This window comes from Plectropomus leopardus, chromosome 18 (genome assembly GCF_008729295.1).
Source record: "Plectropomus leopardus isolate mb chromosome 18, YSFRI_Pleo_2.0, whole genome shotgun sequence".
In the NCBI taxonomy this organism is placed as follows: Eukaryota; Metazoa; Chordata; class Actinopteri; order Perciformes; family Serranidae; genus Plectropomus; species Plectropomus leopardus.
The window spans coordinates 4,722,432-4,750,265 of record NC_056480.1 but is presented as its reverse complement, the minus strand read 5'-3'; the positions used below and the strand labels follow the sequence as shown (position 1 = coordinate 4,750,265).

At 38.2% G+C, this 27,834-nt stretch overlaps 1 protein-coding gene across 3 annotated transcripts in view; it reads left to right on the top strand.

Moving 5' to 3' along the window:
* Positions 1-27,834, top strand: part of col11a2 (collagen, type XI, alpha 2) — a 57,530-nt gene that overhangs the window by 21,298 nt on the left and 8,398 nt on the right. The window contains exons 6-48 of one of the 3 annotated variants that reach the window (XM_042506169.1): positions 2,713-3,939; positions 5,215-5,328; positions 6,884-7,099; positions 8,467-8,520; positions 9,598-9,639; positions 10,528-10,590; positions 10,759-10,833; positions 11,032-11,118; positions 11,541-11,597; positions 12,250-12,303; positions 12,482-12,535; positions 13,518-13,571; positions 14,281-14,334; positions 14,555-14,608; positions 14,746-14,790; positions 15,754-15,807; positions 16,577-16,621; positions 16,827-16,880; positions 17,047-17,091; positions 18,699-18,752; positions 18,873-18,917; positions 19,183-19,236; positions 19,878-19,922; positions 20,143-20,196; positions 20,371-20,478; positions 21,401-21,454; positions 21,589-21,642; positions 21,869-21,913; positions 23,126-23,179; positions 23,741-23,785; positions 23,928-23,981; positions 24,190-24,243; positions 25,179-25,232; positions 25,324-25,521; positions 25,639-25,692; positions 26,012-26,119; positions 26,215-26,322; positions 26,471-26,524; positions 26,648-26,701; positions 26,941-27,048; positions 27,199-27,252; positions 27,361-27,414; positions 27,737-27,790. In XM_042506169.1, coding sequence (XP_042362103.1) covers positions 2,713-3,939; positions 5,215-5,328; positions 6,884-7,099; positions 8,467-8,520; positions 9,598-9,639; positions 10,528-10,590; positions 10,759-10,833; positions 11,032-11,118; positions 11,541-11,597; positions 12,250-12,303; positions 12,482-12,535; positions 13,518-13,571; positions 14,281-14,334; positions 14,555-14,608; positions 14,746-14,790; positions 15,754-15,807; positions 16,577-16,621; positions 16,827-16,880; positions 17,047-17,091; positions 18,699-18,752; positions 18,873-18,917; positions 19,183-19,236; positions 19,878-19,922; positions 20,143-20,196; positions 20,371-20,478; positions 21,401-21,454; positions 21,589-21,642; positions 21,869-21,913; positions 23,126-23,179; positions 23,741-23,785; positions 23,928-23,981; positions 24,190-24,243; positions 25,179-25,232; positions 25,324-25,521; positions 25,639-25,692; positions 26,012-26,119; positions 26,215-26,322; positions 26,471-26,524; positions 26,648-26,701; positions 26,941-27,048; positions 27,199-27,252; positions 27,361-27,414; positions 27,737-27,790 — 4,068 coding nt within the window. Of the gene's footprint in view, positions 1-2,709; positions 3,940-5,214; positions 5,329-6,883; positions 7,100-8,466; positions 8,521-9,597; positions 9,640-10,527; positions 10,591-10,758; positions 10,834-11,031; positions 11,119-11,540; positions 11,598-12,249; positions 12,304-12,481; positions 12,536-13,517; positions 13,572-14,280; positions 14,335-14,554; positions 14,609-14,745; positions 14,791-15,753; positions 15,808-16,576; positions 16,622-16,826; positions 16,881-17,046; positions 17,092-18,698; positions 18,753-18,872; positions 18,918-19,182; positions 19,237-19,877; positions 19,923-20,142; positions 20,197-20,370; positions 20,479-21,400; positions 21,455-21,588; positions 21,643-21,868; positions 21,914-23,125; positions 23,180-23,740; positions 23,786-23,927; positions 23,982-24,189; positions 24,244-25,178; positions 25,233-25,323; positions 25,522-25,638; positions 25,693-26,011; positions 26,120-26,214; positions 26,323-26,470; positions 26,525-26,647; positions 26,702-26,940; positions 27,049-27,198; positions 27,253-27,360; positions 27,415-27,736; positions 27,791-27,834 lie in introns of all 3 variants that reach the window. The other 2 variants (XM_042506168.1, XM_042506170.1) reach the window with 2 other exon arrangements.

Here is a 27,834-nt window from a genome sequence, read left to right as displayed (position 1 = left end):
TTATTCATTGGCTTCACCTATTGCTTTGTTTTTTTTTTCTTATTCATCAAGGTCGTCTGTGTTTTGTTTTTAATATCAACACCTTTTAACCAGCAGCACAGACTTCTTCTGATGAATGGAAATATGTATATCTCGCTGTCTATCAACATGTTTTATTTTTTCCTCTCTTGCTGCTTCACCCCACATTTATCACTTTTCTTCTGTGTCGTTATTTATTCCTCTGTGCCCTCTGCAAACCCTTCTTACCTCCCCTTGGACATCCACTCGCCCCCTCCTCATGCATTCCTCTCCTTCCATTCCTCTTGAGCTCCTGTCCCCTCTGCCAACCCATCCTGTTTTCCATTCTCCCCATCTTTCAATAATTCCCCATCTCTCTCAGTACTTTGATGAGGAGCAGGATGACCATGAATACCCCTATTATTATGAGGAAACAACAGGCGTTCCCTCCTCCTCCTCTGCGCCCCCCTCTCCCCAACCTGGGGCCCCCAGTCAACAGGTAAAGAGGGAGCACGAGAGAGGGAAAACACGAGCGGGGTTTGTGGAAGGGAAGGAGAATGAGAAAGAGAGGTATTTAGGCAGAGGCATAATTCATATATAGGTTTAGCTTGCTAATATTAAGTGTCAACTACATTTACACATTTCCGTAAAATATTTGTTTGAAAAGCTCTTCCAAGCTATTTACTTTTAGCATTCAATATGCCTCTCATCCCTCATCACTCCATACCTCCTTTGTTTTATTCATATTTAACCTTTCCTTTAATACACATGACCTCTCACACGTCAACCTCGTCCTCCACCGCCTCCGTCACACCAGATTATCTTTGCTCCTTATGTTTTTATTGTCCTCATGTCATTTACATGTTGTCACATATGTATGTATGTGTTCAGATGTGGCCAAGTGGGGGCACTGGGGTGGTGTTGGTGCAGCCGTGTTGTTAGGCACACTTTTTCTCACACATTCTTCTCCAGTGTGTGCTCCTTCTTTATACATCCCCATCCTGTTCCACCCTAAGCCGAACCAAAATAATTTCTCACAATTAGAATTAAAACCTTTTGAGAATTCCAGGAAAGCAAGTTTAAGCTGAGAATTGAGTGTCACAAAACTTTCTTGGCACATATTGGATGCTATAAGAGTAAAAAATTAAAGTTTTATCAGAAAGCATACACATGTTGGTACCCACCAGAAGGTTCACTGGCATTTTTTTTCATGAAATGATGTCAGTTATGCCATAAGAAAAAACTGATCACCTGATCACATAATATCATCTCTTATTTTGAATTTGTAGATCTATGGACATTACCAAATCAAAGTAATAAATTACATAATGATGTGTGTTTTGTCTTTAATGAAAAACTGAGCGTGTTCTAAATACAAGCTAGCATAGGAAACATAATAATAATGTGCCAGGGCAGCCTTTTTCTTAATCTGATTTTGGTCAAATAGTCATTGTAAGTAGGTTTTGTTTTTACCAGATAGCTTAATTAATTGAAATGCTTTCCTGTGAGTTTTCTGGCACTTATTTTTATCTATGATAAACTCAACCCATTCGGCGTCACAACTAAATTAAATTTACCAAAAAAACTAAATTTGCTTTTTTATTTTATTTTGCCAGGGCATGTGTCTGTATTGTCTTGTTACTTGCATGGTATCTTTTCGAAGATGTCACCGCATGCACTTCTGGGTCATCAGTTTCCATACCAATTTTCCAGTCAACATGGGGATATCAATGCACATGTTTTTTGCTTGGTATATGCATTCATGTTTGTACAACTGACTTAACTGACTGACATAACATACATGTATGCCACAGTCTGTCTCCTTTAATTTTTGTTTGTGTTCTATAATGCATATTTGAGGAGTTTATATCCACAGTGTTTCTCATTCACACTGTATTACTTGGGTGAAATGTTTGTTTGTTTACTATATTAATTTGCATGTATATTTATTATAGCAGCATGAGAAAGAAGAATTATGTACCTTTGTTGTCACTCTGTGGTTTTATGTGACTAACACACATTTGCATGCTTGCCTGGCATCCACACTCATTCTTTTGCATGGCTAAACAGCAGTAACCTTCGCAGTCTTGCAGATGATCTCAGTGCATTATAAACTGTGTGTGTGTGTGTGTGTGTGTGTGTGTATGTTTAAGAGAGAGAGAGACCTAGCAGGTTAGTGCATCAGTGATGTGTATGTTTTGTGAGTGTGTTCAGCACCACTTTCACCTGACCAGTCACACCCTCAGTGCCTCTGCCAAACCACAGGCTCGAGTTCATATTAGCGCAAAGATGCTGCTTTGTCATTTAATATTGGGAATGGCATTACTGGAGAGATCAGCAAAAACTCAACTTAATAGCTTGGGTCAAAAAAAAGATATTTCTCAAAATTTGGATTCTGAATTTGAATACTGGTTGTTTTTTTCAGTTGTATTTATACATACTATTTTCAAAAATTGGATTAATTCTCTGCTGTATCCAGTAATGCCTGTACAGTCTCAGTAAATCATCCAAGCCTTGGCCATCTTTATGTCATTGTTTCTCAAAAACATCCACTCTTGTCTTTCTCTCTTCTTCTGTCCATCCCTTGTTTGTGCTTTTCAACCCCCCTCCCAACCCTTCCATGTATCTTTGTCTTCCTCAATTTTCTCTTTGTCATTATGCACTTTCACATACTAAACAACAAATCAACCAAACAATAATCTTGGATATTAGAAGAAGGTGCCCAATGGAAAAGCAGCCCCCACTAAATCCTCCCCCGTCAAACCAAAACCCACTCCTGCTAAACCAGCCAAAACTGGACCATCCAAACTTGTAGTCAAGGTGCCTATGCCCACCAAAGCTTCTAAGTCTGCCGCATCCAAGCCATCCAAAGCAAAGCCCACTGCAGTAGAGATCCTCTTGTCTAAGATCAAACCAACAGCAGCAGCTAAGCCTAAGCCCACTGCTGCCCCAGCTAAGAACGGCAATGGTAAAGCAGCTGCTGAGAAGAAAGTAAATGGTGCAGCTAAAGCCAACAGCAATGGCAATGGAAAAGCAGCGGTGACAAAAACAAATGGCAATGGCAAAGCTATAGCCAATGCCAAGCCTACAGCACAGGCCAAGGTTAATGGAAATGGCAATGGCAAGGTTGTGGTTGAGAAGAAAGTAAATGGTAATGGAAAATCCTCAGCAGAAAAGAAAGCCAATGGAAATGGAAAACCAACAGCAGAAAAGAAAGCCAATGGAAATGGAAAAGACACTGTTGTGTCCAAGACTAATGGAAATGGCAATGGAAAAGCTACAGCAGAGAAGAAAGTCAGTGGAAATGGCAAAACTACCATTGAGGTTAAAGAGGTCAAAGTCAAAATTAATGGCAAAGCTGAGAATAAGGTCAATGGTGAGGCTAAGGCTAATGGCAATGGCAAAGTTATTACTGTGGTAGAAAAGAAAATTGTTAGTACTGGCGCTGAAAATCAGGCAAAAATCGAAACCACTACAAAAGCAAAGACTGAAAAAGTTGTGAAAGTAGAAAAGACTGTGGTCGTTGCAGCTAAGTCAGCTGCCAAAGTAGAAGCTACAAAGGCACCTAAACCCACGAAAGCATCAGAATCTGAACCTACAAAACCAGCAAAGGCCGTGGCCACCAAAGCTTCAGCAGCAAAAACTCAAGTAAAGACCGAAGTCAAAGAGGTCACCAAAGTTAAAACTGTGGTCTCCAAAGCCCCCCTGGTCAAACCAACAGTGAACAAAGTGGTGAAGACTGTGGTCGAAAAGGTTTCCATCCCGAAGAAAGTAGTGACAACATCTGCCCCTGTCCAGCCCACTCCACCCAGACCCACGAAATCCAAGGTGGTGTTGGACCTCAATGTCAAATCCCAGCACAAACCATTCCCACCCTTCGGCAAGACTGTGTTGAGTGGAACTGCAGTCCCAGCGAAGAAAATTACCAACGGTTATCAACAGGTACAACAAGAGGGCCCATGTTTGGGTCAGAATGTCCAGAGTTGTATGTTCCATCTGTCCAATCTGGTTGCCATTTCTTTCCACCATCCAGGGTCTACAACAAAGTTTTTGTGAAACTTAAATGGGTCTCTGTGATGAGTAGTTTGATATTGGATTACAGTGCAGATTTTGAGGTAAATCCTTGATGGTGGACAGTCTGGTTTTCAGAATGGAAGCTGGTTCATACCAAGCTGGGTGCCTTCTCCTCTTTTCAAATATCATATGATCTTTGCGATCACTCCAACTTCTCCATATGATATGATACAGCGGTACACATTGAAGCATGGCTAATCGTACAGTTTCATTGTTCTTTACTTCACTTCATACTCCTACCTTCAAGCTACTGAAACTGGATCTCAGAACCTGAATACACTCCAGCTCTCAGTCTCTTTCTTTTCGGGGAAACCATTAACGTACCGGTCAGATGAATGAGCATGGATTTCTGTGGCACAAAAACTAAACCTGAGAAAACACAAATACTATTACATCCTATACACAAGGAACACAACAAACCTCCTCTATCACCCTGTCATTCTCTTTGTTTTTTTTAAGTACCTGTGTTTTCTCTCTGATACCTATCTACCTGTCTGGCCATATTTTGTATCAAATATGAATGAAGCAGTCTCACAGAAACTAAAAAAGTGTGCTTCCATCAGAAGACACATTTCCTTCAATGAGTAGGACATTGTGAAGCTCATGGTCATTGGTGGGTTTGGGAAAATTCATAAAATAGATTACAGTGATTCATATGAATTGTGTTCTGTGAGGCTGTTGATAGGGGTTGTCTCTCTTTTTTTCTGGTCTTGGGTGAAACTAGACATCCCAAAGCATCAACATATGATGTTTTCATCTTAAGGGATGTATAGGGGCTCTCAGTCCTACTTCCAATAAGAGCAGACCTCCCCCTTATATGAAAAAAAAGTTCAACATACAATGAAAAGTAATTTCAGCAAAGTTGTTTCAACGACTCCCTAAATCTTGCACATGGCAAAATTTATAGTCATTGAGATTCTAAAACTACCTGAAATCTCTTTTCTAAAATGGATCTTTGCAACTTTAAAAATGTGAGTTGCCAGTAAAAATCTCTTCGGCAACCACAGTTTTATGATGTGTTCCATTTTTTTCCACTTTTAACTCATCGTCACTTACAAGCAGACTTTGAACTAACCACGCTCTTTCATTAAAATCTGCTTGCTTCCTCCCTGCTCCCCAATTCCTGTCAACTTGACCAATCAGGATGTAGATACTGAATATGCCGAGGCTGGCCACACCCCTACAGAGACTGATTATTACTATGAGGAGACGGTGCCAGAGGGTGAGGTGTTTGGACAAGAAGAGGTCCCAGTACAGGTAAAGAAGAAAAAGTACACACTGACAAGAAGATGACACAGTCAAAAGAAGACCAGACAAGTAAATTAAACACCAAATCTGTAGATGGATTTGGTGAATTTGCCCAGTAAAATATAAAAACATAAGTTACCAGTTAGCACACAGTGACAAAAACAAAAAAATATAATCATCACCAAAGGACGAAGTGTAATATCTGTGTGGTGGTGAGCCCGGTCTTTGTAGGTTAACCAAGTAGTTCTAGCCCAGTGTCTCTCTTTAAACTTTTCTAACCAACGTCAGTGTTTCGTTGGCACCGATGCCACGTGACAAGACATACAAGAAAATCTTTTTCAAAGAGAATGCACCACATTCATCTGCTTGTATCATCAAACATTTTTAGGTGGCTCCCCTTTTTCCCCTCTAACAACAAGACTCCTGTCCTCATCTCAAGATCGTCGGTTGATCAGGTTCTGATCTTGACATAAGAACAAAAATCTTGTGAAAAAGGGATCCGCATAAAAATATTTGATGTGCAGTTTTAACCTCATCAACAAAGGGAGATGGATATAATGCATTCTGGTTTGAGAAAAAAAACATCTAACTGAACTAAAGAATACAGCTGCTGCTGTGGCTTACTTTAAAGCCCTAAAACTATCAGAATTTGAGAATGAACTTCTCACGGTTCTGATCTGTTTCTCACAGTTCACTTATTTTGTCAGTAATTCATATTGTCATCATTGACATTTTATATTTGTTAGGTGACTGTGATGACTTTGTTTTGCACTTTTGATGTCAAGAATGTTTTTGCTGTTGTTGTAGTGTCAGTTCTATAATGTATATTTTAGGAACATACACATTATTCCCTTTGCACTATTTTCAGTTATTGGGTTTTTTTGTATAAGTTAAAAATACAGCATAATTCCAATGGATTCATATTTGGTTTTTTTTAAACATCCACGGTAAGTAAAATAGAAAATAACATAGTTTTGGCTTTGCATAGCACATAGCAGCAGTTTGTTTTCACAAAGTGCCTCCTGTCAGTTCTGTGTGTATAGGGACAGTGAGTGTTTTTTTCTTACTCTCTTCTTTTCAAGCAAATGTTTACAATATCAGATAATAAATGTATCAAATTAGGAGAGATCATTTGGTTACAGGTCATCACACACAAGCTGATAAGGATGTGCTTTTGTGGAAACAAACTGTTCAACAAAAGATTATTAACAAGATTTAAAGTTGCAGGATAAACCTGAAAAATTCAGCTGGAAATATCAGACTGAAGTTAGAGCATGGATGACTAATAGAGTCCCCACAGTCTGCCAGATGTCTTTTTGTTTTCTGTCCCTATGTCACTGTTTATTTGCAAAAGGTAAGACTCACTTCTTTCTATATATGCCCCCTCCTCCATTCCCCCTCTTGTTTCATTCTATATTTCTCTTTCTTTTACTAACATTTTCCCATCATGCATACGTCTCCCTCTTCCTTCCTTCTTCCTTTTGCATCTTTATTTTCCTTTACTTGATCCATCCTCCCGTGCCCCTCTATCCATCCCGTTGCGGCTCTGACACACTCAACGCAGCCCCAGGTGGAGACAACGTTGGTGGGAGAGGAGGTAGATGCCACCAAGGCAGGCGGTGTGGGTGAGGAGGCCTTCACTGAGGAGTATGTGACTGGGGACGTGGGCCTGAGGGAATACGACTATTCCTACAGGGACTACAATGAGCCGATACTGGAGACTACAGATGTCGAAGCCAACATGGGCCCCGCCCTGTCCGCTGTGACAGATGAGGGAGGCGTAAGTCGTTTTGCTTCCGAGGCAAAAAAAAAAATCAGTTTCAACCAACTCTGAATCCTAGTCTTTGTCAAATTGTATTCAATGTCCTCTCAAGTGACTCGTTTGAGTTTGCCATCTCTCAAAGGCCGTTATTGAGATACATCATTTATTTCTGTGTGTTTTTGTTTTTACCATTCTGGGACCTATTGACCATCTTCAAATTTCACACAATTGGTACTATAGAAAGATTTACCTGAAAAACTAAGATAGAGCCATAATTACCTTCATTTTGGCACATAATGTGTACTCTGAGAGCCAGCTGCTACTTTGATTATTGTGGACATGACCTGAAAAATACGCTTTCAATTTACCCTTAATTTCATTTTATATAGCAGAAAGCCCTATTCACATATTACCAGTATTACCAGGGGACCTCTTGTAACTTTTAATAATTGCAGATGTCTTGTGTGATCTTAATCCCATGCAAATTTGCCATGTCTGTATTTTGTCAAGTAAAAATTCGGACCCTAAATCACCTACCGTATAGTCCTGTGCAAATCCTGTGCCTCATATCTAGGGGGTATTTGTTGTAATTTGAGTAAAATGCAGTTCACTTAACTCGTGCAAATGTGCAGCATGAAACACAGATGTCTGGGCCGCATGAGGTCCCCTGGTTATACTCGATCTGTGCAAGTAGGGCTAAACTGTGATGTATGGAAATTCAAAATGTCCACCATGCAAGTAAGGTCAATTCATAGTTGAAAATTAATACCAGGCAAGCTCAATCCATCACCGAGAAGCCTGTATTTGAATGCATTTCAAATACTTAAAAGACCAAGACTTAGTCCCTTAATCAGTGGTTGAAACTGGTTTTATACTACATGGTGAGAAAGTACAGTGAGAAACTCAGGATCCCGGGAAGAATAGCTGTTACCGTGGTAGAAGCTATTGGGGATCCTAACAAACAGAAAGAATAACTTGTATAGTCACATACACTGCATAAAGAGGCATTTGGAAGTGCAGCAGTAACCAATTGCTGCATCTTTTGTCTTGAATGCTATTTATCTCAGTGTATGGCTTCATTTAGAGCTGCTAATCCCAATGATTCTTTATCTATTACCAAAAAAAGTACACGTAATGGACCTACAGTTTTGTGAATCTGTAATTGGACGAAAGCTTATGTCTTTGTCATAAGCAACACAGGTTTTCATTTTTTTGTTCTTCTTTTATATAATGAAACAAAGTAATGTGGTGTGCCCCTGTTTTTAATGCATCTTGCCAAATCTCTGTTCTGTGAATGAGTTTGTCTTTTTTGTTTTTGGTCGGTGTGTGTGAATATCTTTATACTGACTATGCTGTGTTGTTGGCTACATGTGTGTTTTCCTCAGGCCGCCGTCAGAGGCCAGAAAGGAGAGAAAGGAGAGCCTGCTGTCTTGGAGCCTGTAAGTGACTCATTGTCTTTAAGCAGCTTTACCTGAGCAAGTTTGTTTAAGCTGGCTTGCTCTGTGACAGACAGGAAACGCTTCCCCCAGTCACTTTTCCCAGAAGCTCCAGGGATTTGCACCAGTAACCTTCCAGTCACAATCTCACTGATTCAACTCTAGTCCAAGACAGATTTGTCACATGCATTTGAGGGTGTGATTACACAAATATTCACCATTTAGAATACTACTTTAGCAGAAGACGCTTAGTTTGTTCTCAAGTAACTTGATCTATAGCTGGTTACCTACACTGTTAGATATTTGTTTACTTTGGTCCAAATGAGTTATGTCCAATTTCAACTAACAAACTCCATTAAAAAAATCTTGTAGTTCAAATGGCAGCAACCTATTCAAAGACTGAATGACAAACCAAAGCTTCTTGTCCTTGAAAAAAAGGCTGAAAATGCTTCCATTTGTCATCTGAACTTGTTTTCTTTTATGCATATTTCAGTTCCAAAATGCAGAAAGAGGTCATTAATAAATTCGTAAATCCAGCTGTTGAAAAGGGACCAACACAGCCGCCAGAAAAAATGTTGGCACTGTACGTTTCTGCACACTTTCAATACGTTACATATGCACGTTATTATGTAGCAAATATCTTGCAACTTAACATTTCAGTTGCATTGTAGTTAATGTGTGGTTAGATTTAGGCACAAAAAACAGTTAGTCATGGTTTGGTTAAAATACCCCCATTTTGAGGCCAATACCCCAAAAAGAAAAGCAGTGATGTCTTGGGCACCATCCAACATCCTGATGATAAAGTCAGTTTATTTACTTCATCACTTTAGAAACATTGTTTTTATGCATATGAAATATATAAATGTTTACAGAAACATTCAAACCAACATTTTCTTCTGCTGATTGGGTTGAAAGGGATAGATCTCTCCAGTTGGATCCAAATGTTTTTAGTTAAGAAAAAGCTATGGTGCATTACAAGCAAAATCCGAGGAGCCTGATAAATAGAGTAATGACTTATATTTTCCCTCCCTCAGGTTTTTGTCTTTCTGAGTAACATTTATTTTATTTTGACTTTTGTAGGGTATGCTGATCGAAGGACCTCCTGGACCTGAGGGACCTGCTGTAAGTGAATGATGGTTATTCTCTTGTTTTCTTCACAAAAGTAATTTTAGTTACTCTAAATATTGTATTAATACTCCTTGCTCTTCTAGAGCAGTACCTTTATTCTTAAAGCTATGACGTATTTTGGGTAGTAATATAATTTGCTTGTTGCCAGTATAAAGTGCTGCAAGGATGATATGTGTTTTTTTGTAGGCCATTCCAGAAAAAGCCTATGGGATTTTTCCATTGGATTTTGGATTATTGCAGAAAATAAGCTCTGTGGCAAACACAAGTTTATGATACTTACACATTCTGTTCAGTAAGATTGTCTTCACAAATGAACACCACTTTTAGGATTGTTAAAGTGTAAAAGCAATCGCTAGAGGCAAAAAGCTAACATTAGGCTATAAATGAGTCCCACTGCAGTTGCATGCCTTCAAAGTCACCACCATATCAAGGCTGTAAAGCTGTGTTTGGCGTGATGATGTTTTGTAGTCTCATTTAGCCACTTGTTAGCAGCTGTTTTTTTTTAAGACACACAAAAGCTTCAAAGTTCAAAGAAGTTTTTACTCAAGTATCTTCTGTTGTAGAACATAACGTGAAAGTCTTTTTAGGCCTGTGTTAACCCCAAACCTTATTTCAGGCGTTTAACCAAAAACTCATTTAAAAAACCCATTGACGAGACGAGGTAACCAGAGTGCCAAGATGCAAACTCATTTCCAGGATTTAGGACTCATTCCTGCAGTGTCTTAGCTTGTACACTTTTCTATTATAAGACTTTGACAACTGACATTATCTTTTGCATGTTAGGATATTCCTTTGCAATACTAAAAAAGAACTACACCTGACACAAACAAAGAAATGACCAGCTTACTGAGTCTGCAATCGCTATATCCTTACCTCTTTCAGGGTCCTACTGGCCCTCCTGGCTCCTCTGGACCTCCTGGCTCTGTTGGTGACCCTGGCGAGAGAGTGAGTGTTTCACTTCATCCTAAAAAATGCTGTTTTGTAGAGACATAAGTGCCGAATCTGTGCACTTCTGAGACATGAGTGATGATTGCTGATGTGCTTTGCAAAAGAAGCAGATTTCACTCTCTCCTTGAACCTGCCAGCTCACCCCTTCCTGTCTCCATCCTGCAGGGATCTCCTGGTAAGCCTGGTCTGCCTGGAGCTGATGGAGTCCCCGGACCTCCTGGAACCTCAGTCATGCTGCCTGTGAGTCAACCTTGACTTTTGACCCTTTATTAGAAATGCATACTGTCTGAATAGCCATAAATGTGAATCTCTATATTCTCTATATTCAGCACAAATACTCATAATTCACTGATGCTCAATTTTTAAGAAAATATTAAAAATAATGGCCACTCAAATACCAACAAATGCTGTTTTTTCTTCCTTTTCTTCTTTTTGCAGTTCCGTTTTGGACAGAGTGGAGGAGATAAGGGTCCTGTTGTTTCTGCACAGGAAGCTCAGGCAGCAGCCATCTTGTCTCAGGCTAGGGTCAGTCATCATTTTTACTTTATATTTCCCCTGCACAGTTAATTTTACTCAATGAACATATCAGTGGAGTCTTGAGGATTCACCAGTGCCAGAGATTGTTGCTGTCTTTGAAGATGTCCATAGGTGTATAACTACGCGTATGGATATATGTTTTGGTAATGTTAGCCTTTGTTTGCTGCTAATGTTAAAGAAGAAAAAAAGGATTGTATACAACACAAAAAAATCCACAAGTGTACATAAAAGAAACACTGCAGAGAAAACTGTCATAACCTTCGTAGTGTCTACATGTTGATTGTAGATATTTAGTTAATATTCTCATCCGTAGAGATTTAAAATGAGTGTGATAGGACATTCTCATCTTCACCAACATTACATGTAGCCATGAGCATCTGTCATCATTAAATTTGAGATGTTGTCCCTAGATGGCTCTGAAAGGACCTCCCGGACCAATGGGATTCACTGGACGCCCTGGACCTCTGGTATGTCATATGGACACTAACTTGTTCAGAGTTTGTTGATGCCAACTGTCATTTTCACATTACAAGACATGATACAAAAAATATTGACCTGTACAATGATTTTGATCCCATAACAGGTTTCTTATAAGCTTTTTAGTTAAAGGGGATCTATTATGCTTTTCCTCATTTCTGTCATATATGATATATGTTGTTAATTTCTCCCCACTTTTAGATCATATTTCTGCTGGAACATCTCCAGTTGTGTTTAGATGCTTTTATTGGTGATTTTTTTAAGTGCTGCTGTACTCAGTTACAGTCATTCTGCAGGGGCACTAATGGTGCAGAGACACCGAGATGCAGAAGACATGCTGACCAGTCTGAGCAGACTGAGCTTTTCAGGACAGGGTCTTAAAGAGACAGGCGTAGTTCAGCCAGAGAGTGAATACATGTGTTCTAGCACAGACAGTATGAGGACTATTAAGTGTCTCTTGACCATTGAATCATTGTAACACGTTCTATTGGAAACCCAAAATACAAGTATAAACCTGAAAATGAGCAGAATAGGCCATCTTTAGGTCTCTTAATTACAAAAAAATACATTCATTTTTCTTTTTTCTGATCATTATGGGGCGTGAGAGAATAGTTTTGATGATGATGATTGTGTCTGTTTCAGGGAAATCCAGGAATCAATGGTGTGAAGGGAGAGAGTGGAGACCCTGGTCCTCAGGTAAAAACACTGAACCTGTCCTCTACCCTAACATCAGAATTAAATAATTTGTATGTCAAATCATGTATTAAACCCTCCATTTGACATACCTATATTGTGCATGTTATTGAACTAATAGTATACTCAGCTCAGACCTATTGCAAAAATATGTCACAGACATCTAATTAATTTTTTTCAGGGTCCCAGGGGACCTCAGGGCATGATGGGACCTCCAGGCAAAGCAGGAAGAAGAGTGAGTATGAAAAGCGGTCAGCTTGTCTCTAAATTGTTTGTGTTTTTAACTAAGAGAACACAGGACATGACAGTGGCTTCTGAAAGAGGATCAGGGACCTTCAACAGGTATTAAGTAAATTCTGTAGTGAATGGTGTTTCAATATTTTCAAACAAAATATCTTAGATAGGGGCGCTGCCCTCTTGCACTACTCAGGAAGTGGATTTTGTACCTTGAAAGATGTGATTTTTGGATTCACCAGTTATAGAAGAGAATTGGAAGATGAATTATTTTTATGCAGCCTTATCATATTACTGGCCAAGTTTCATAACCACAAATCAAAGGTGCTCAGAACAAAACCCTCTTTTCATCCCTTCAAAAAAGAAGCTGAAAACTACGGACCATAAATCTGTGTTCAAAAATAAGTAAATAAAAAATTATTGTGTTAATTTAATTGAGTTCAGTTTGTATTTGAGTTGAACCTTTTTTTTAATTAACCCCTGGTGTTGCATGTTTGTATGGTTGTTAGTTTTTTGCTTTTTGTTATTGTTTTGTATTGTATTTGTTGTTTTGCAAATCAAGTTTAATTTAAAAAAAATATCAGGAAATGAAGACGTGGTATATTATTCCCACCCATATACACCATACACCTGTATGACTCAATTACAAACAGCATCAGTGATCACAAGCACTCGATTGATACACAGCTGTTAACCATGTCGCATCACCAGACTCATACTGCAGCCAGCCACCAGGGGGTGATCAAGATGTTTAGCCTTAACTTTTGGGGAGCTGTCGTTGCCATCCATCGTTATATACAGTCATTGTTTCCAATCGTCAAAAAGGGAAAGATGCCGGTTTCTATTCTAATACCTGGATGTCTCCTATAGTTCTGTTTTAAATTCAGTCTATCTGAGCCAAGCAGGCCCTGTGAAAGACAAAATCATTGGGCAAGTGTTGCAACTGTGCCTCAGATGTTCATCCTCTACTTGTCTCTACACAGGGCCGTGCAGGAGCTGATGGTGCCAGGGGAATGCCAGGAGAGTCTGGAATTAAGGTAACCTCTCTCTGTTGTCATTTCTCTATTGTCAAAATTATATTATACTATTCACTTGACCTTTTCTTATATAGCCACTGGATCTCTGGAAGCTTGTGGTTTTTTTATTATTATTGTTACTAGTTAATTTGTGAACTATAACCCAGTAGGCTACACAGGAGGATGATTAAGCCAGCTTTTACTTAGTATAGACCTTCCACAGTGCAGAAATAATATCTTACACAGTGGTGGAAGACGTACTCAGATCTCTTACTTACCACATTGCAGAAATATTTTATTGCAAGAAAAAGTCATGCATTCAGTATTGTACTTAAGTAAAAAGCACATAAATGTTATCATTATAATATACTTAAAGTACCAATAGTAAAAATACATTACGCACAATGGTCCATTTGAGAATAACGTATTACATTAATGTATTAGAATTATTGAGTAAATTAACATGTTTGCTTTAATGTTGCTCTGATAAAGGTGGAGCTCATTTAAATTGCTTTATATATTGCTGGGTAGTTTAATCTGTAAAAATGTATCACAACTTATTAGTTAATTAAATTTTTATCTTTATCTGAATCCGCAAATTTGCACTGTCAGATAAATATAGTGCAGTTAAAAGTACAGCATTTACCCCCAGAGTTCTTAAGTACAGTACTTGACTAAATGCACTTAGTTACCTTCCACCATTGTACTTACATGTCTGTCTTTCTCTAAGGGTGACCGTGGTTTTGATGGTCTTCCTGGTTTGCCAGGTGACAAAGGACACAGGGTGAGTCAAAAGCAAATTACAACCAAAATGCCATTTACACATCGCACAGTATTATTATCTATATTATTATTAGTAGTAAAAGTAGCAGTAATAGAGGTAACACTAAAGTAATCTTGATTTTTTTTTAATATGCAGAGACCTTAAACACTTGAAAATCTGTTGGTGAGCAGAGCTTATGAATTTTGTGATTTCTCACTCCTCCTCTCTTTTATCTCACCAGGGTGACACTGGAGGAATGGGACCCCCGGGACCTCAAGGAGAGGACGGAGAGAGGGTACGAAGATTTATTAAAATATTTTGAAATTTGATTCCAGGCACTGCTCAAAACGTGTCATTGTGTGTCACTCCATAAATGTTCATTTTCAGCTTCTGTACAACCTTAGCATGTTGTTGTTGTGTATGTGTTTTCAGGGAGACGATGGAGAAGTTGGACCCAGGGGTCTCCCAGGTGAACCAGTGAGTGTTTCCATGGCAAAAAAAAAAATCTAATATTTAATCCGTCTCTCTTGTCTAAGTCTCTGTTATGGACAGCATCCTTAAAATACAACTTGTGTTTCCATCTCCGGCATCCCCATTACCTCCAAACCAGGTGTTTCTCACCATAGCATTCATATTACCTGACGGTGGGTTCTTCCCTGTAATTATGTGTCGCGCAGTGATGGAGAGGTGGATGATGCAGCCAAGTAACAAAACAGTTACAATGTGCAGACTGACAAGTAACAGCTTGTAAAAAAAAAATAAATATAAATATATATGTATGTGTATATATATATATAGAGAGAGAGAGAGAATAAATCCTAACAGAGTAGAGGTTCAAAATGTTGCAAAAGTGACTAAATAAGACTAAACAGTTTTAATATTTCTTAAATAATCTCCTAATTACAGAGACAACATACACTCATTGGGTACATTTTAATACAATCCAGAATGCTGTACTAAATCATTTTAAGCTTCAAAGTTTCCTTCGTAATTCGATTTATATATCAGTATTTGAATGCACATCTCTGTATAAACCTGGTATTTCTACTCAGTTACAGGTAAAGACTAGGCTACGCTAATGTTATTCTTATATAATTTTTAGATTGGATGCCGGGGTGGCTGAGTTTGACTGAACATTACAGATTACTAGTCATAATTAGTGTTTTTGAGTCCTAAAGACAAAATTAAATGAGAAAAGATCCATATAATCATTTCCAAATACCCAACATGTTTTTATCTAAAGAAAAATTCTGCTTCAAACCATTATTGTTGGTGTTCAGCCTTTCAAAAACAATATTTTCACTGCCGTCAAAAACATTTTTGCTCTCCTGCTTGCTGTGCACAAAGGGAGGCATGCAGCTGTGTATACCTGCCATTATATTCCTCTATATGATAAAAAACCAATTGATCTTTGTTGCTTGTGTGTGTCTTTCTCTTCAGGGACCTCGTGGTTTGCTTGGACCCAAAGGTCCAGCTGGAATCCCTGGACCTCCTGTGAGTAAAAAACAATTTCAAACCATATTATGCCGGTGTTATTTTAGCTGCATTGTTTTATCCATCTGTGACCACTGAACACCCACAGCAACTCCTGAAATATCACCCTGTGACCTGATATAAAGATGGGGATATCCAGGAATCTAAAAATAAGCATGTGATGTTTCCACATTCAAAACAATACCAGGGCACTCAGGATTTAGGCAGCCAAGTTCCAATTTATATATATTTATATGTGCTAGAGTTGTTTGGCTACAGTAGTCGAGCTCTGCCCTTAAAAAAAGTAATTCTCTGACTTAGTATTGCACTCCTTCAGAGTTTCAGTGCAGGACAGTTGTCTCCCCCCTCTGGCAGTGAGAGTAATTACACAAACACAGGCAATGGTGCCTTTAACATATGCCTGCAAATGAGCTTGCAACATCTATTGTACTTACTTAATAATACTTAGTCAGTTATTAGTATGTACAGCCAAGTTTGGATTGTTATGTATTCCTGTGGTCCTCTACAAGTTTCCTTAAAGGACCCCTTTTCTATCACTGAGTAAGTGATAGAAATGAATAAGTGACAAGTGAATAAGTGACATATTTTATGGATATTTCATCTTAGGTGGTCTATCTTGTGAGATTTTTTTTTTTTTAGTTTCTATCTTGATTAGTAATCTCATTTTTAAAAATAATTTCATTCATTTTTCTTCAAAGAAAAGAATGCTGAAATACAGGCCTACTTAAAAAAAAAAAATGAATTCAGATTTTCTGTCTTTTCTTCTCAGGGTGTACGAGGAAATGACGGGCCCCACGGTCCCAAGGGAAACCTGGTCAGTGCCACTATAAGTTATCGACCATGTTATCATGTGACCTTGTGCCTAAATCAGCAGATAATTTGTTTCAGAACCCTTTAGGGAAACACAAGATTTCTCTCATGAGTAATTTTATGTGTAATTATTCTCTCTTCTTTATCTGTTCTTCACTCTGTGCTGCCGTTTGTTTTGCATTTGTCATCATTTTATCCTCTTCTCTCAGGGTCCCCAAGGAGAGCCAGGACCTCCAGGTCAGCAGGGAACCCCAGGAACTCAGGTGAGATAGAGGACAGATGGCCACTGTCACATAACTGATACATTAGCTTCTTTCACAAAATAATTGTTTGCTGAAGAGCAAAGGCGTACACATGCACAAAAAATAGAAGTAAACAGTAGTTGCTCAGATTTTGTATTCATGCTTTTTTTTTCTTCTTTTTTTGCAGGGAATGGCAGGACCTCAGGGAGCCATCGGACCCCCAGGAGAGAAAGTAAGACACCAAAAACATATATGGGTACTCTGTATTAAAGGTACCACAAGATAAACACAGCTTGTTCAGAGAAATATATTCACCAAGTAACAGTTACGCAATAGAATATTAATATTGATTTACTCCTAAAACCCTCTTCATTCATGTAAATGAGGAAAGGTGGGGCATACAGAAATCCCTTTAGCCCTTTGAGGTTTGTTGGAGATCCATTTTTACAATGTATCACCTTTTGGAGGGCATTCTGCATCCTCGGTTTGTTGTACTTCTTGTACTTGGGGAAAAAAAGTTGCAGTGACACAAAATGCAGTGAAGAATATAAAAGTGAAAAGCAGTTGGATATCAGTTTGGAAATGTCTTGCAGTTAGATGCACTTGGATATGCAAAGCGGGCAGATTCTTTGAAAACTGATGATAGTTTTATTGGTTGTGGCATTTGTTTACACTTCCTGATACATGAGAATGGAATCTATCTCATAGTCCACAATTCCACATCACATTTTCCAGAAAGTAAACAGGGTGTCTGCAGGTCCTTAAAAAGTCTTGAAATATCTTAAATTCTATTTAATGTATACAAGGCATCAAAAGTTATTAAGTGGTATTAAATTTGAATGTTGAATTTGTGAGGTCTTTAATTGCCACATTTGATCTATTTTAATTTTCCATCTTTTAATTTCTTTTATTAACATTATTTAAGCTCTTCTGTGTGAAAGTCCACAGTTCTGATGATATAAAACTTCAAACCTACCTCCAAACCTAATACTGTCTTTTTTCTTTATACTTGACATTTAACTGTTTGCTACATGTAGATTGACCTAATTCACTCTGATAACCATATTCCCTACCTCTCATCGGACCACATAAATACAACTTACCTTTATATTTACCTGCAATGTGTGAATAAGAATTTGTCCAACAATTAGTCTTAAATTTGGTCACAAAAATTTTGAAAATTAAAAGTTGGAGTATCTGATACCTGTGGACACACCAGTAACAATGATTTCGAAAGTATTCTTGTCATATTTTTGTATGAATTGACAAAGATTAGATGTAACAAAACAGGCACTATAAGTCAAATCATTTCATTCTGATTTCATAACATTAGGGAAAGAGGAGGGATGCTTGATGATTAATTTACTAATGTGTCTCTCTTGTCGACATTTGAAGCAGCAGTCATTCTGAGAAATATGCTTATTTGCTTTCTTGCCAATAGCTGCATTAGAAGATTTATGAATCTCATTTCTGTCCATTAAATATAAAGTTACAGCCAGCAGCTATTTAGCTTTGCTTTGCAAAAAGACTGGAAACAAGGGAAAATAGCCAGCTATGCCCTGCCCAAAGGCAAGAAATTTCACCTTACACCACCTGTATCGGTCAAGGAAAATCAGAAATAAGGGCTCATGATTGTGAGCAAAACATTTGTCTCACTCATAGTTTATTCATCTGTTGTTAGTGGATGTATGGATGAATGAAATACTATACATATGAACTTAGTAGCTCCACAATTTCAAGCACATGTTATTCTTATGGTGTTTTATTGCAAAACAGTTTCAAGTGTAGTACCATCGCCCTCTGGACTCTCACTCATGAACACCTTGTCTTCCCTCTCAGGGTCCTACAGGAAAACCAGGTCTGCCAGGAATGCCTGGAGCTGACGGCCCTCCTGTATGTTTGTCTCTTACTTCTTTTTTTTGTTTTGTTTACATCACTAAAACTAAATTAAATTGAATCCGCCCAAACTGCATGTCCTTACTGAGGCTTGAGCTTTCTGTCTTCCCTTCTTAGGGTCACCCAGGAAAGGAGGGGCCTTCTGGCACCAAAGGAAACCAGGTGAGTGTCAATCTTAACCTCATCATACCGCATCCCTTCCATCTAGCAAACTCAATTCACCAATTAAATATGATTCATAACAGAAAAAACATAATACATCTGAAAGACTTTAATCAAAATTCACATTTACAGTGAAATTGTAGTGCAATTACTTTAAGAATGTCTGTGTGCTTGTAGTTTTATATGTAAAAATAGCACCCATTCTATTTGTTTTAAGGTATGTCTTGTGTTGTAAACGTGTCCTTCTTTCTTTGACCTTGACCAGGGTCCCTCCGGTCCCCAGGGAGCTATCGGCTATCCTGGCCCTCGTGGCCTCAAGGTCAGTACAATGAAATTGAATATACTTTATTTTCAACATTGAAAAAAATTAAATACTATGCGTATGGAAAAAAACAAGAGTGAACATATATAACTGATTTTTTAAGCAACATTAACTTACATTTTATGTCCAAAAAGGAGTAGGAGTAGTCCTCCCCCTTTTCTATTCTAACCATTAACCTACAATCATAAACCAGCTCTCTGGCCATGTCCATCCCTACAGCCAAAACACTCTGTTCATGCTCTTATCACCATTAGCGTGCTTTACATTCCCCTTTTTCATCTCTGTACCTTGCAAAAATTCTGATTTTATATTTTTAAATTGCCTGATTTCCTTGCTTTGTTTGAATCCTTCCTTCAGTCCATGCCACAAAAGCACACCACGAATAGATAGACACACATTTACTTTTAAGATTTATGCATGCATAATATTGCTTCAGATTCAGTTTCCCTTATAAATTATATCCCCCTCATCAATCCAAGAATATTTTTTGTATATTTCCAAAAAGCCAATTATTCCTTTATTCTTTTCTTTCCTCAGTTACCAAACAAGTTTAAATGTGCAAATAATCTGAGCTGACACAAGAATGTAATGTTCTCTTAGCATATCAGTGTATTGATTGTGCAGTGCTTTCGTTACAGGGTAGTCAAGGAATCCGTGGACTGAAGGGCCACAAGGGAGAGAAGGTAAGTTATTGATTACAATTTGATACTTCCACTCATTCAAGAAATATCCTGTTATGAATCACAATCGTGTAGTGAAAGCATGCTAATATGTGTATTTAAAGTTGATTCACAATAACAGTGTTAAAAAATGGACATGTTCTTGTCTTTGTCTCAAAGAATTTCAAGTTAGAATTAATGACAATGTTCATCTCTGATGTTCTTTGTTTGTTTCTGTTTCTAGGGAGAAGATGGTTTCCCCGGAATTAAGGGAGATTTTGGTGCCAAGGGAGAGAGGGTAAGATAGATTGATGGAGTAATTGTTTGGTTTAGCAGTTCATTTATAAAATGATTAATGGATGAAGGTAGTGTGGGATTGATTTGCTTATTTATCATCGAGTTTACTATCAAGTTATTACTCCATATATTTTACATTGATTTATTCTGATTATGCTTTGTCTCCTGCTGATAGGGTGAGATTGGAGTATCAGGACCGAGAGGAGAGGATGGTCCAGAGGGGCCAAAGGGACGCGTTGGACCCCCTGGTGAGATCGGACCGCTTGGACTGGTTGGAGAGAAGGTACAACCAGATTACATGACTGGCTCTAAGTAACGTGAAATAGGTTACTTATATTATTAGGAGCATCATCTCCAGTTTTATGTATTTTTCACTTAAAGGAAAAATTTTCTGAAAAGGAATTTCATTTTTTTTCTTCGCAAATGCTGATATTTCCAGAAATTTACCCAGATTATTTTAGTTTTTCTTAAATAATAGTAAGCCCTCCCTTTTGTCAGTACATTGGGCAGGAAATATCATAGGGCTGCATTTGAGCGAAATGTGAATTTTACACATGAAATTTAGAGTAATTTTAACTTCAGCTATATCTGTTTATAAAGCAGCTGTCATCCAAACACGCAGAGACCCTGAAGTTCCAAAAGGTTTTTTTTTTTTTATTAAATCTTGTACACACAAGATAAGAAGAAAAATATTTTGGGACTTTAGAGGCTCCATAACAACATGTTGCTCTTCACATAACAAAAAAAATAAATAAATTAAATTAAAAAAAAATTAACTGCAAGAAAGAAAAATTTTCAAGACCAAAAAATTCTAATGATAAACAACAGGATAAAATAATGTTTAAAATAAACAGAATAAAACTCAATATTAAGGCTATGGCACTACTCAAAAGCCATATTAAAAATAAAGAAAAATGATATAATTATTCACAAGCGTAATTGGATTAGAAATGGCCATGTAATTTTCGTGAGTTTTCATTTTGTGTTGTATTACTGTGATGGAAGCTGCTTATTTTAGCAGTGCCATTAATTGTTATTGCATGCTAATATGATTGTAGCACACTTAACCTTAATATCAGCTTATTCTCATTTACACGTTATATTGTGTCATATTTCTGAATTTGAACACATGATCTTAGGTTACTGATGTTATGACCCAGTAAAGTTAAAGGATAACGATTAATGATGTCATCATGTGATTTCAGGGTAAACTTGGTGTAACTGGACTTCCTGGATATCCTGGAAGACAAGGACCTAAGGCAAGAGAAACACACAAATGATCCTCAGTGACTCATTTATTTATCCAGGATGATTTTCACTGTAATTGTCACCACATTTCTGTGCTGTATGTTAAGAAATAAAGCTAAAGTTGGAATTTTGATTTGTTTTTTAGGGATCTCTTGGATTCCCAGGATTCCCTGGCTCAAACGGCGAGAAGGGAACAAGGGTAAGTAAATCAAGTCTGTGGAGGATTTTACCTCTCAAAACTCCTCAGCTCCTTAAGGCTTAAAATGATTATTGATTGAGTTAGTCAAATTAAGCCTATGACTGTGTATCTCTACACAGATGAGCTACAATGATCGATATTGTAGATTAAGTTATAAAATCAGTAATGTACAGTTACATTCTGTTTGACTTCAATCTTCAATCATTGTTTTTGTTTGTTTTTTCAGGGTCTTAGTGGCAAATCAGGGCCAAGAGGACAAAGAGGACCAACGGTACCATTTCACATTCATTCATTTGTTCTTTCAGTTTCTAAACGCTATTCTCCTCGGAGGATTGTCTTTCAGCTCTCTTTTACAAAACTGAGTGTCAGGCTGATAAGCAGTTTCAGCCTGAAACGCACCCAGCAGCGATGCTTGGGTGGGGTCAGAAGTACCTTTTTTGCACCAGTAACCACACCCAACAGTGATATCAAAGGTTCCTATAGCACACCTGTGCATCACTGCAGTAAGGCTGAATTAAAATTTATGGACTTCACCCCTACTTACAGTCTAGCAGAATTAATGGACACTTTCCCAGAAATTCAATGAGTGCTGAGTGCAGTCCAAATCCACAATTATTCATTCAGTCCACAATATGGGCATTTCCACTGGGGCAGACTTATAGAGAGTCTGCTGGGGCTGCAGACATCGTCAAACTTCCCTGATTTAATTAGGAAAATGTAAATCAAAAGGTTACTTGAATCATAGGCTACAAATAATATTCAACCACATTTTGTTTCAGATGTATTTAGAAGTATAGTCTATAGAGATGGCCTAATCAAAATGCAGTTTATTAGTACAGTCAAACTATAATATCTGCACAGTGTAATGCCAAATACTGTGTACAGGCTAAGAAAAATAACCAAAAAACAACAGAAGATTTTTCAATATAATACCCAATTTAATTAGTCATAGGCTGGTACCTATTTACAAACATTTCTGCTTTTGAATACATACAAGCTTAAAAAAATATATACATTTCATTTTGTTCACTCACAAAAAAGCTTATTTATGGACAGATGACCCAGACATTATTCACCAACTTGCATGAGGAATATGACACCAGCAGTCTCTATGTACACTGTAGTTGTTGACTGAACATTTCCACAGCCACAGATTAAATCAGTGTGAGGCCAGTCTATCAGTGGCTTGTGTCTTGCACACTTACAGATTTTACATGATGACAGTGAACACTTTACAGAAGGTATGACAGGTCTGTGAGGGCCAAGTCTGCAAGTCAAGAAGGTGGATAAATTGGATTTAGCCTCAGATGGAAAGTTAAATCACTGAAAACAACAAAGCCAGGATTTTCAAGGAGAATGAAATTATGCTTTAAGCACTGATTTGATATTATTTGATGAATTAAAATTCACAGAACATCGTGGTAATTATAGACAGTAAAACAATTTCATTTTCTTTAACCTGTTTGCTGTCTGTGTCCATCAGGGCCCAAGAGGGCAGAGAGGACCAAGGGGCGCAACTGGAAAACCAGGAGCAAAGGTTTGTGTGCATACAGAATAATTCCAGGTTGGACTAAGAAAATATGTCCATAGAGGAGTTTTGCATGTGCCAATATGATGATTTTGATGATTATTGTTGTTGTTGATCAGTTGATCAATTACTCATAACAATCTTACAATATAAGATACTGACACCCAATAGTTATATTATTTTTTATCTATTTTTAAGGGGCAAGTACAGAAAAACACTGACGGCTGCAGAAGCAGTGTGCGATGCACTGTACATGTGTATATAGCTGAAGCTAGTTTTCAACACCAGTCCCTTGATGTGTATAGGCACGACACTGAATTTTGATTTTTCAGACAAAACGCAGATCTTCACCAAACTATCCTTATTCTTTCTTAGTTTTTGAAATTTATACATCTGTCATTCTACATCATTCTTATTTTAAGATATTGTCACACACATTTTTTAGGTCTGCCCTATAATAACTTGGCTCAAAATTGAAGCCCATTTCAAGAAGCAAAAGATGATAAGTAATAATAGTTTGTGAACCAAAACTTATTTTTTGATTTGCTGTGTCGTTTTGTTGTCTCTTAGGGAACTTCAGGAAGTGATGGCCCTCCCGGCCCTCCTGGAGAGAGGGTAAGTGCTTAATTTTCATCTAGAAAAAGCATGTCCTGCTGCAGGGGTATTTATCAGAGCTTACATTCAGATCTGTGACACTGTATATCTCTGTCGGACATTCAAATATGTTCTTATTTATCATCTGTTGTTGTCTCACTAGGGATTGCCCGGACCTCAGGGAGCCAGTGGTTTCCCTGGACCAAAGGGACCTCCTGTAAGAAAAATATTATGATACCAGTTTCTTTTAGACTGATTGTAAATGCTGAATAAATTCAGAATGGTATTATTTGGCTGTTTATGTAGAATTGCAGTACATTGTTCCAACATGATCTTAGGTTTGATGTTTCCTATTTTTGAAGGAAGAGCTTTCTTAAGGTTGATATTTAATTAATGTCTGGTGGTTGATTGATGTTTTCTTACAGGGACCTCCAGGAAAGGATGGACTGCCTGGACACCCTGGACAGAGAGGAGAAGTTGTAAGTTTGTTTTTTTTTAGTACTTGTAAAGATCATTCATCTGTTTGAAGTGGTGAAATTAGGACTGTTAAACTGATCCCAGGGATGGCTTTCTTCTAGGGTGCAGTCACTCTAAAATATACCTAATAGAGGTCTAACAGACTGAAATGTCAATTAATAAATTTATCATCAGTAAGCGAGACAGCATACTGGATTGGACTTGTTTTTTTTCTTACCCATGCATGCAGTCATTTGGCAATTATATCAGTCATCAGTCTGATGAAGATTAATTTTCATACTTTCAAAAACAATTATTTAAGTATTTTACACTATTTTCTTTCGATTTTGAAATCAGTAATCAGTTAATCAGACAGCTTTGGTGACCCCATTTTGAGGTGTGTTGGACTCATTAAATATCAATTAACCCCAATTATTTACCTTTACACACTTTCTCATACCCCATTCAGGTATCTATATAGCTATACAGTTAGAATAATTTCTAAAAGCACGCACTTGTTCCTAGTCGTGTTTTTAGATCCTATCCTATTTTCCTCTGTTCAATCAAAGATTTGACTTTTTTTATGACTAAGTAAATTAAATATTGGTGAAGAAGTAATAAAAAAAAGCAGTTTAAAATGTTGATTTGCTTACTCCTCATATGCACTGGGTTGTTTTAACCAATATTTTTACATTGGTCCCTCTCCTATTGTGTCATTAACTGTAGACTCAATCTTAATTTTTGGCTGTTTGTTGAACAGACCAATTATTAGAGACAATAGACTCTTAACATAAATGATTGTTTCAATCGAATTTCACTTAAGTCATGGAGCTGAGATTATGATGAAGGTTGTTAGAAGAAGCTGAATTCTTCTGACATGGATTAAATACATTATAATTTATCTCAACAGTAGGAACAAAGCTCAATATTTAGTTGATTTTGTTGTGTCTTCCTCCAGGGTTTCCAAGGTAAAATGGGTCCACCTGGGCCTCCCGGAGTCGTTGGACCTCAGGTGAGTTTTTCCAATTGTGGTGCAAGTGTCATCCATCCTGATACAGTAAATAGGATCAGTTTTCTTAACAACAGAATTTGCCCTCTCACAGGGTCCTTCAGGAGAGACTGGCCCCATGGGCGAGCGTGGCCACCCTGGACCCCCAGGTCCCCCTGGAGAGCAGGGACTTTCTGGTCCCTCTGGAAAGGAGGGCACCAAGGGAGACCCTGGACCCCCTGGAGGTCCCGGTAAAGATGGTCCCCCAGGACTGAGAGGCTTCCCTGGAGAGAGAGGACTTCCTGGAACCCCTGTGAGTGTGACTGAGTGAAATACTGCGTAAATCATAAGGCTTATTTTGATCACTTTGATAAGTAGCAGAGGTGGAGTAAAAGATTTCTGATTAATCTATTCTTGTCTTTTCTTACAGGGTGGTGGAGGACTGAAGGGAAGTGAAGGACCTGCCGGACCTCCTGGACCTGCTGTACGTTTCAATCCATATGAAAAGCTCATTTTCATAACTCCAATTTATGTCTAGCCTACTTTGTTAAAGTACTATAATTTGTCAATGAAGGATTTAAGTTATTTTGTGCTAGGGTGGGTACATAATGTGCATTTGTTTCTGGCTGTATTTATTTTGTTGGTTGTAATATTTCAAATATTTTGATATGGGATGTGGCTGTGACATTTTTTCAGCTGGTAAAGATTGTGTATCTCGGTCCATCCAGCTTTAGAATTAAATACTCATTTAAATGAATACCTGCTGAAATCGATACTGACTTAAGGCTGTTGCATCTTTCTAGGGTTCTCCTGGTGAGAGGGGCCAAGCTGGTACTGCTGGACCTGTTGGACCTCCTGGCAGACCAGGCCCTCAGGGGCCTCCTGGACCTGCTGGAGAGAAAGGCGTTCCTGTGAGTATTCTGGACATCTTTATCCAGTGTGCAGTAGTGCATTTGACTCGACATTTGAAATAAGATTTAACTATTGATTGCCCTCTCTTGTTAAGGGTGAGAAAGGCCCTATTGGCCCAGCTGGTCGTGATGGAGTGCAGGGTCCCGTGGGTCTGCCTGGCCCTGCCGGATCACCTGGAGTACCTGGAGAGGACGGAGACAAGGCCAGTAACTCTAAACAACAGTCTTCATACCAATACCTTACCTTACCTTTTAAAAACAACCAACTCATTAATCCACCCTGCTCTTATCAGGACTGATGATCATTCAGTTCGAACTTTTGTGTAACTTGACGTTTCTTTGTTGATGCAGGGTGAGGTTGGAGAGCACGGACAGAAGGGCGCCAAGGGAGCAAAAGGAGAACATGTGAGTGACTCGGACGTGCATCAAAGTCCCCTATGATTTCTTTACTGTCAGCAATGATCAGAATTTCATTTGTGTAAATGAAAATGTTTAAATATGCTGTTCGTGTTTTTTGCTTGCTGGTAGGGTCCTCCTGGTCCACCCGGGCCAATGGGTCCTGTTGGTCAGCCTGGCGCTGCTGTAAGTACAAAGTACTTCAACAATTTGAGGACAAAATCAGACAGTTTGGCACTTTGCTGTACTTGTTCCTTTTTGTTTGATTTCAAACAAACCAGGATATTAAGATGCATAAGCAGCAGAGAATTTTCCTAAAAAAGCCACTATCACTGTGTTACACAGGAGCTATCAGTATGATGTTATCACCTTGTCTCTCATGTCACTCATGTCTTAATTTCTGCTTTTCTTCTTCTGTGGTGCAGGGTGCTGACGGAGAGCTTGGACCAAGGGGCCAGCAGGGACCTTTCGGAGCTAAAGGTGATGAAGGAACCAGAGGATTCCCAGGAGCCCCAGGACCCATCGGACTGCAGGTACAATAAAAGCCACAATACTCACTTTAGAGGTTGATTCATACAAATATTCAGTGTTAAACGTTTATATAAATATTTAGATGAAGTTATGAGCTATTCTCTTGTGCTAAGCTGCTTAACTAATTGTTTTTGTAACCCTCCGTCCTGCAGGGATTGCCAGGACCTCCAGGTGAGAAGGGAGAGACAGGAGATGGTGGCCCTCTGGTGAGTTTCAGAAATATGAAATCAATCATGATGACAGCCAAAGTGACTTATTTTATTACAAAAAAATTATAGATGATCACATAAATGTGAGCCTCTTTATGTTTCCAGGGTCCTCCAGGCCCTCCAGGACCCCGTGGCCCTGCTGGACCCAACGGTGCTGACGTGAGTGTTTACAACTCTTATTCAAAAAATGACAGCATGTAATTTGCATGGTTCACACTACAAAAAGCTGTTATTGTACTATTGTATCATGGATTGTCATTTGGTAGCATGTTAAACAGCACTATTAGAGTACTCTAAAAATAGAAATAGTCATGAATTTTGTTTTTTAGAAATAGCACAGCATTAAAAATATTATGCAAAAGGTTTCTATGAAGTTCCTTTTAACAGTAATCAAGTAAAGTAGTTGGTAAATTTTTGTTCATTTTGATGTGAATCATTCAGTCTTTCCTTGTCTGGGATTGTTTTTGTGTGTGTTTTTCAGGGTCCTCAAGGCCCTCCTGGTGGTTTGGGTAATCCTGGACCTATTGGAGAGAAGGTGCAGAGATAGAGATTATTTTGCTTACACTGACGCAATAATTT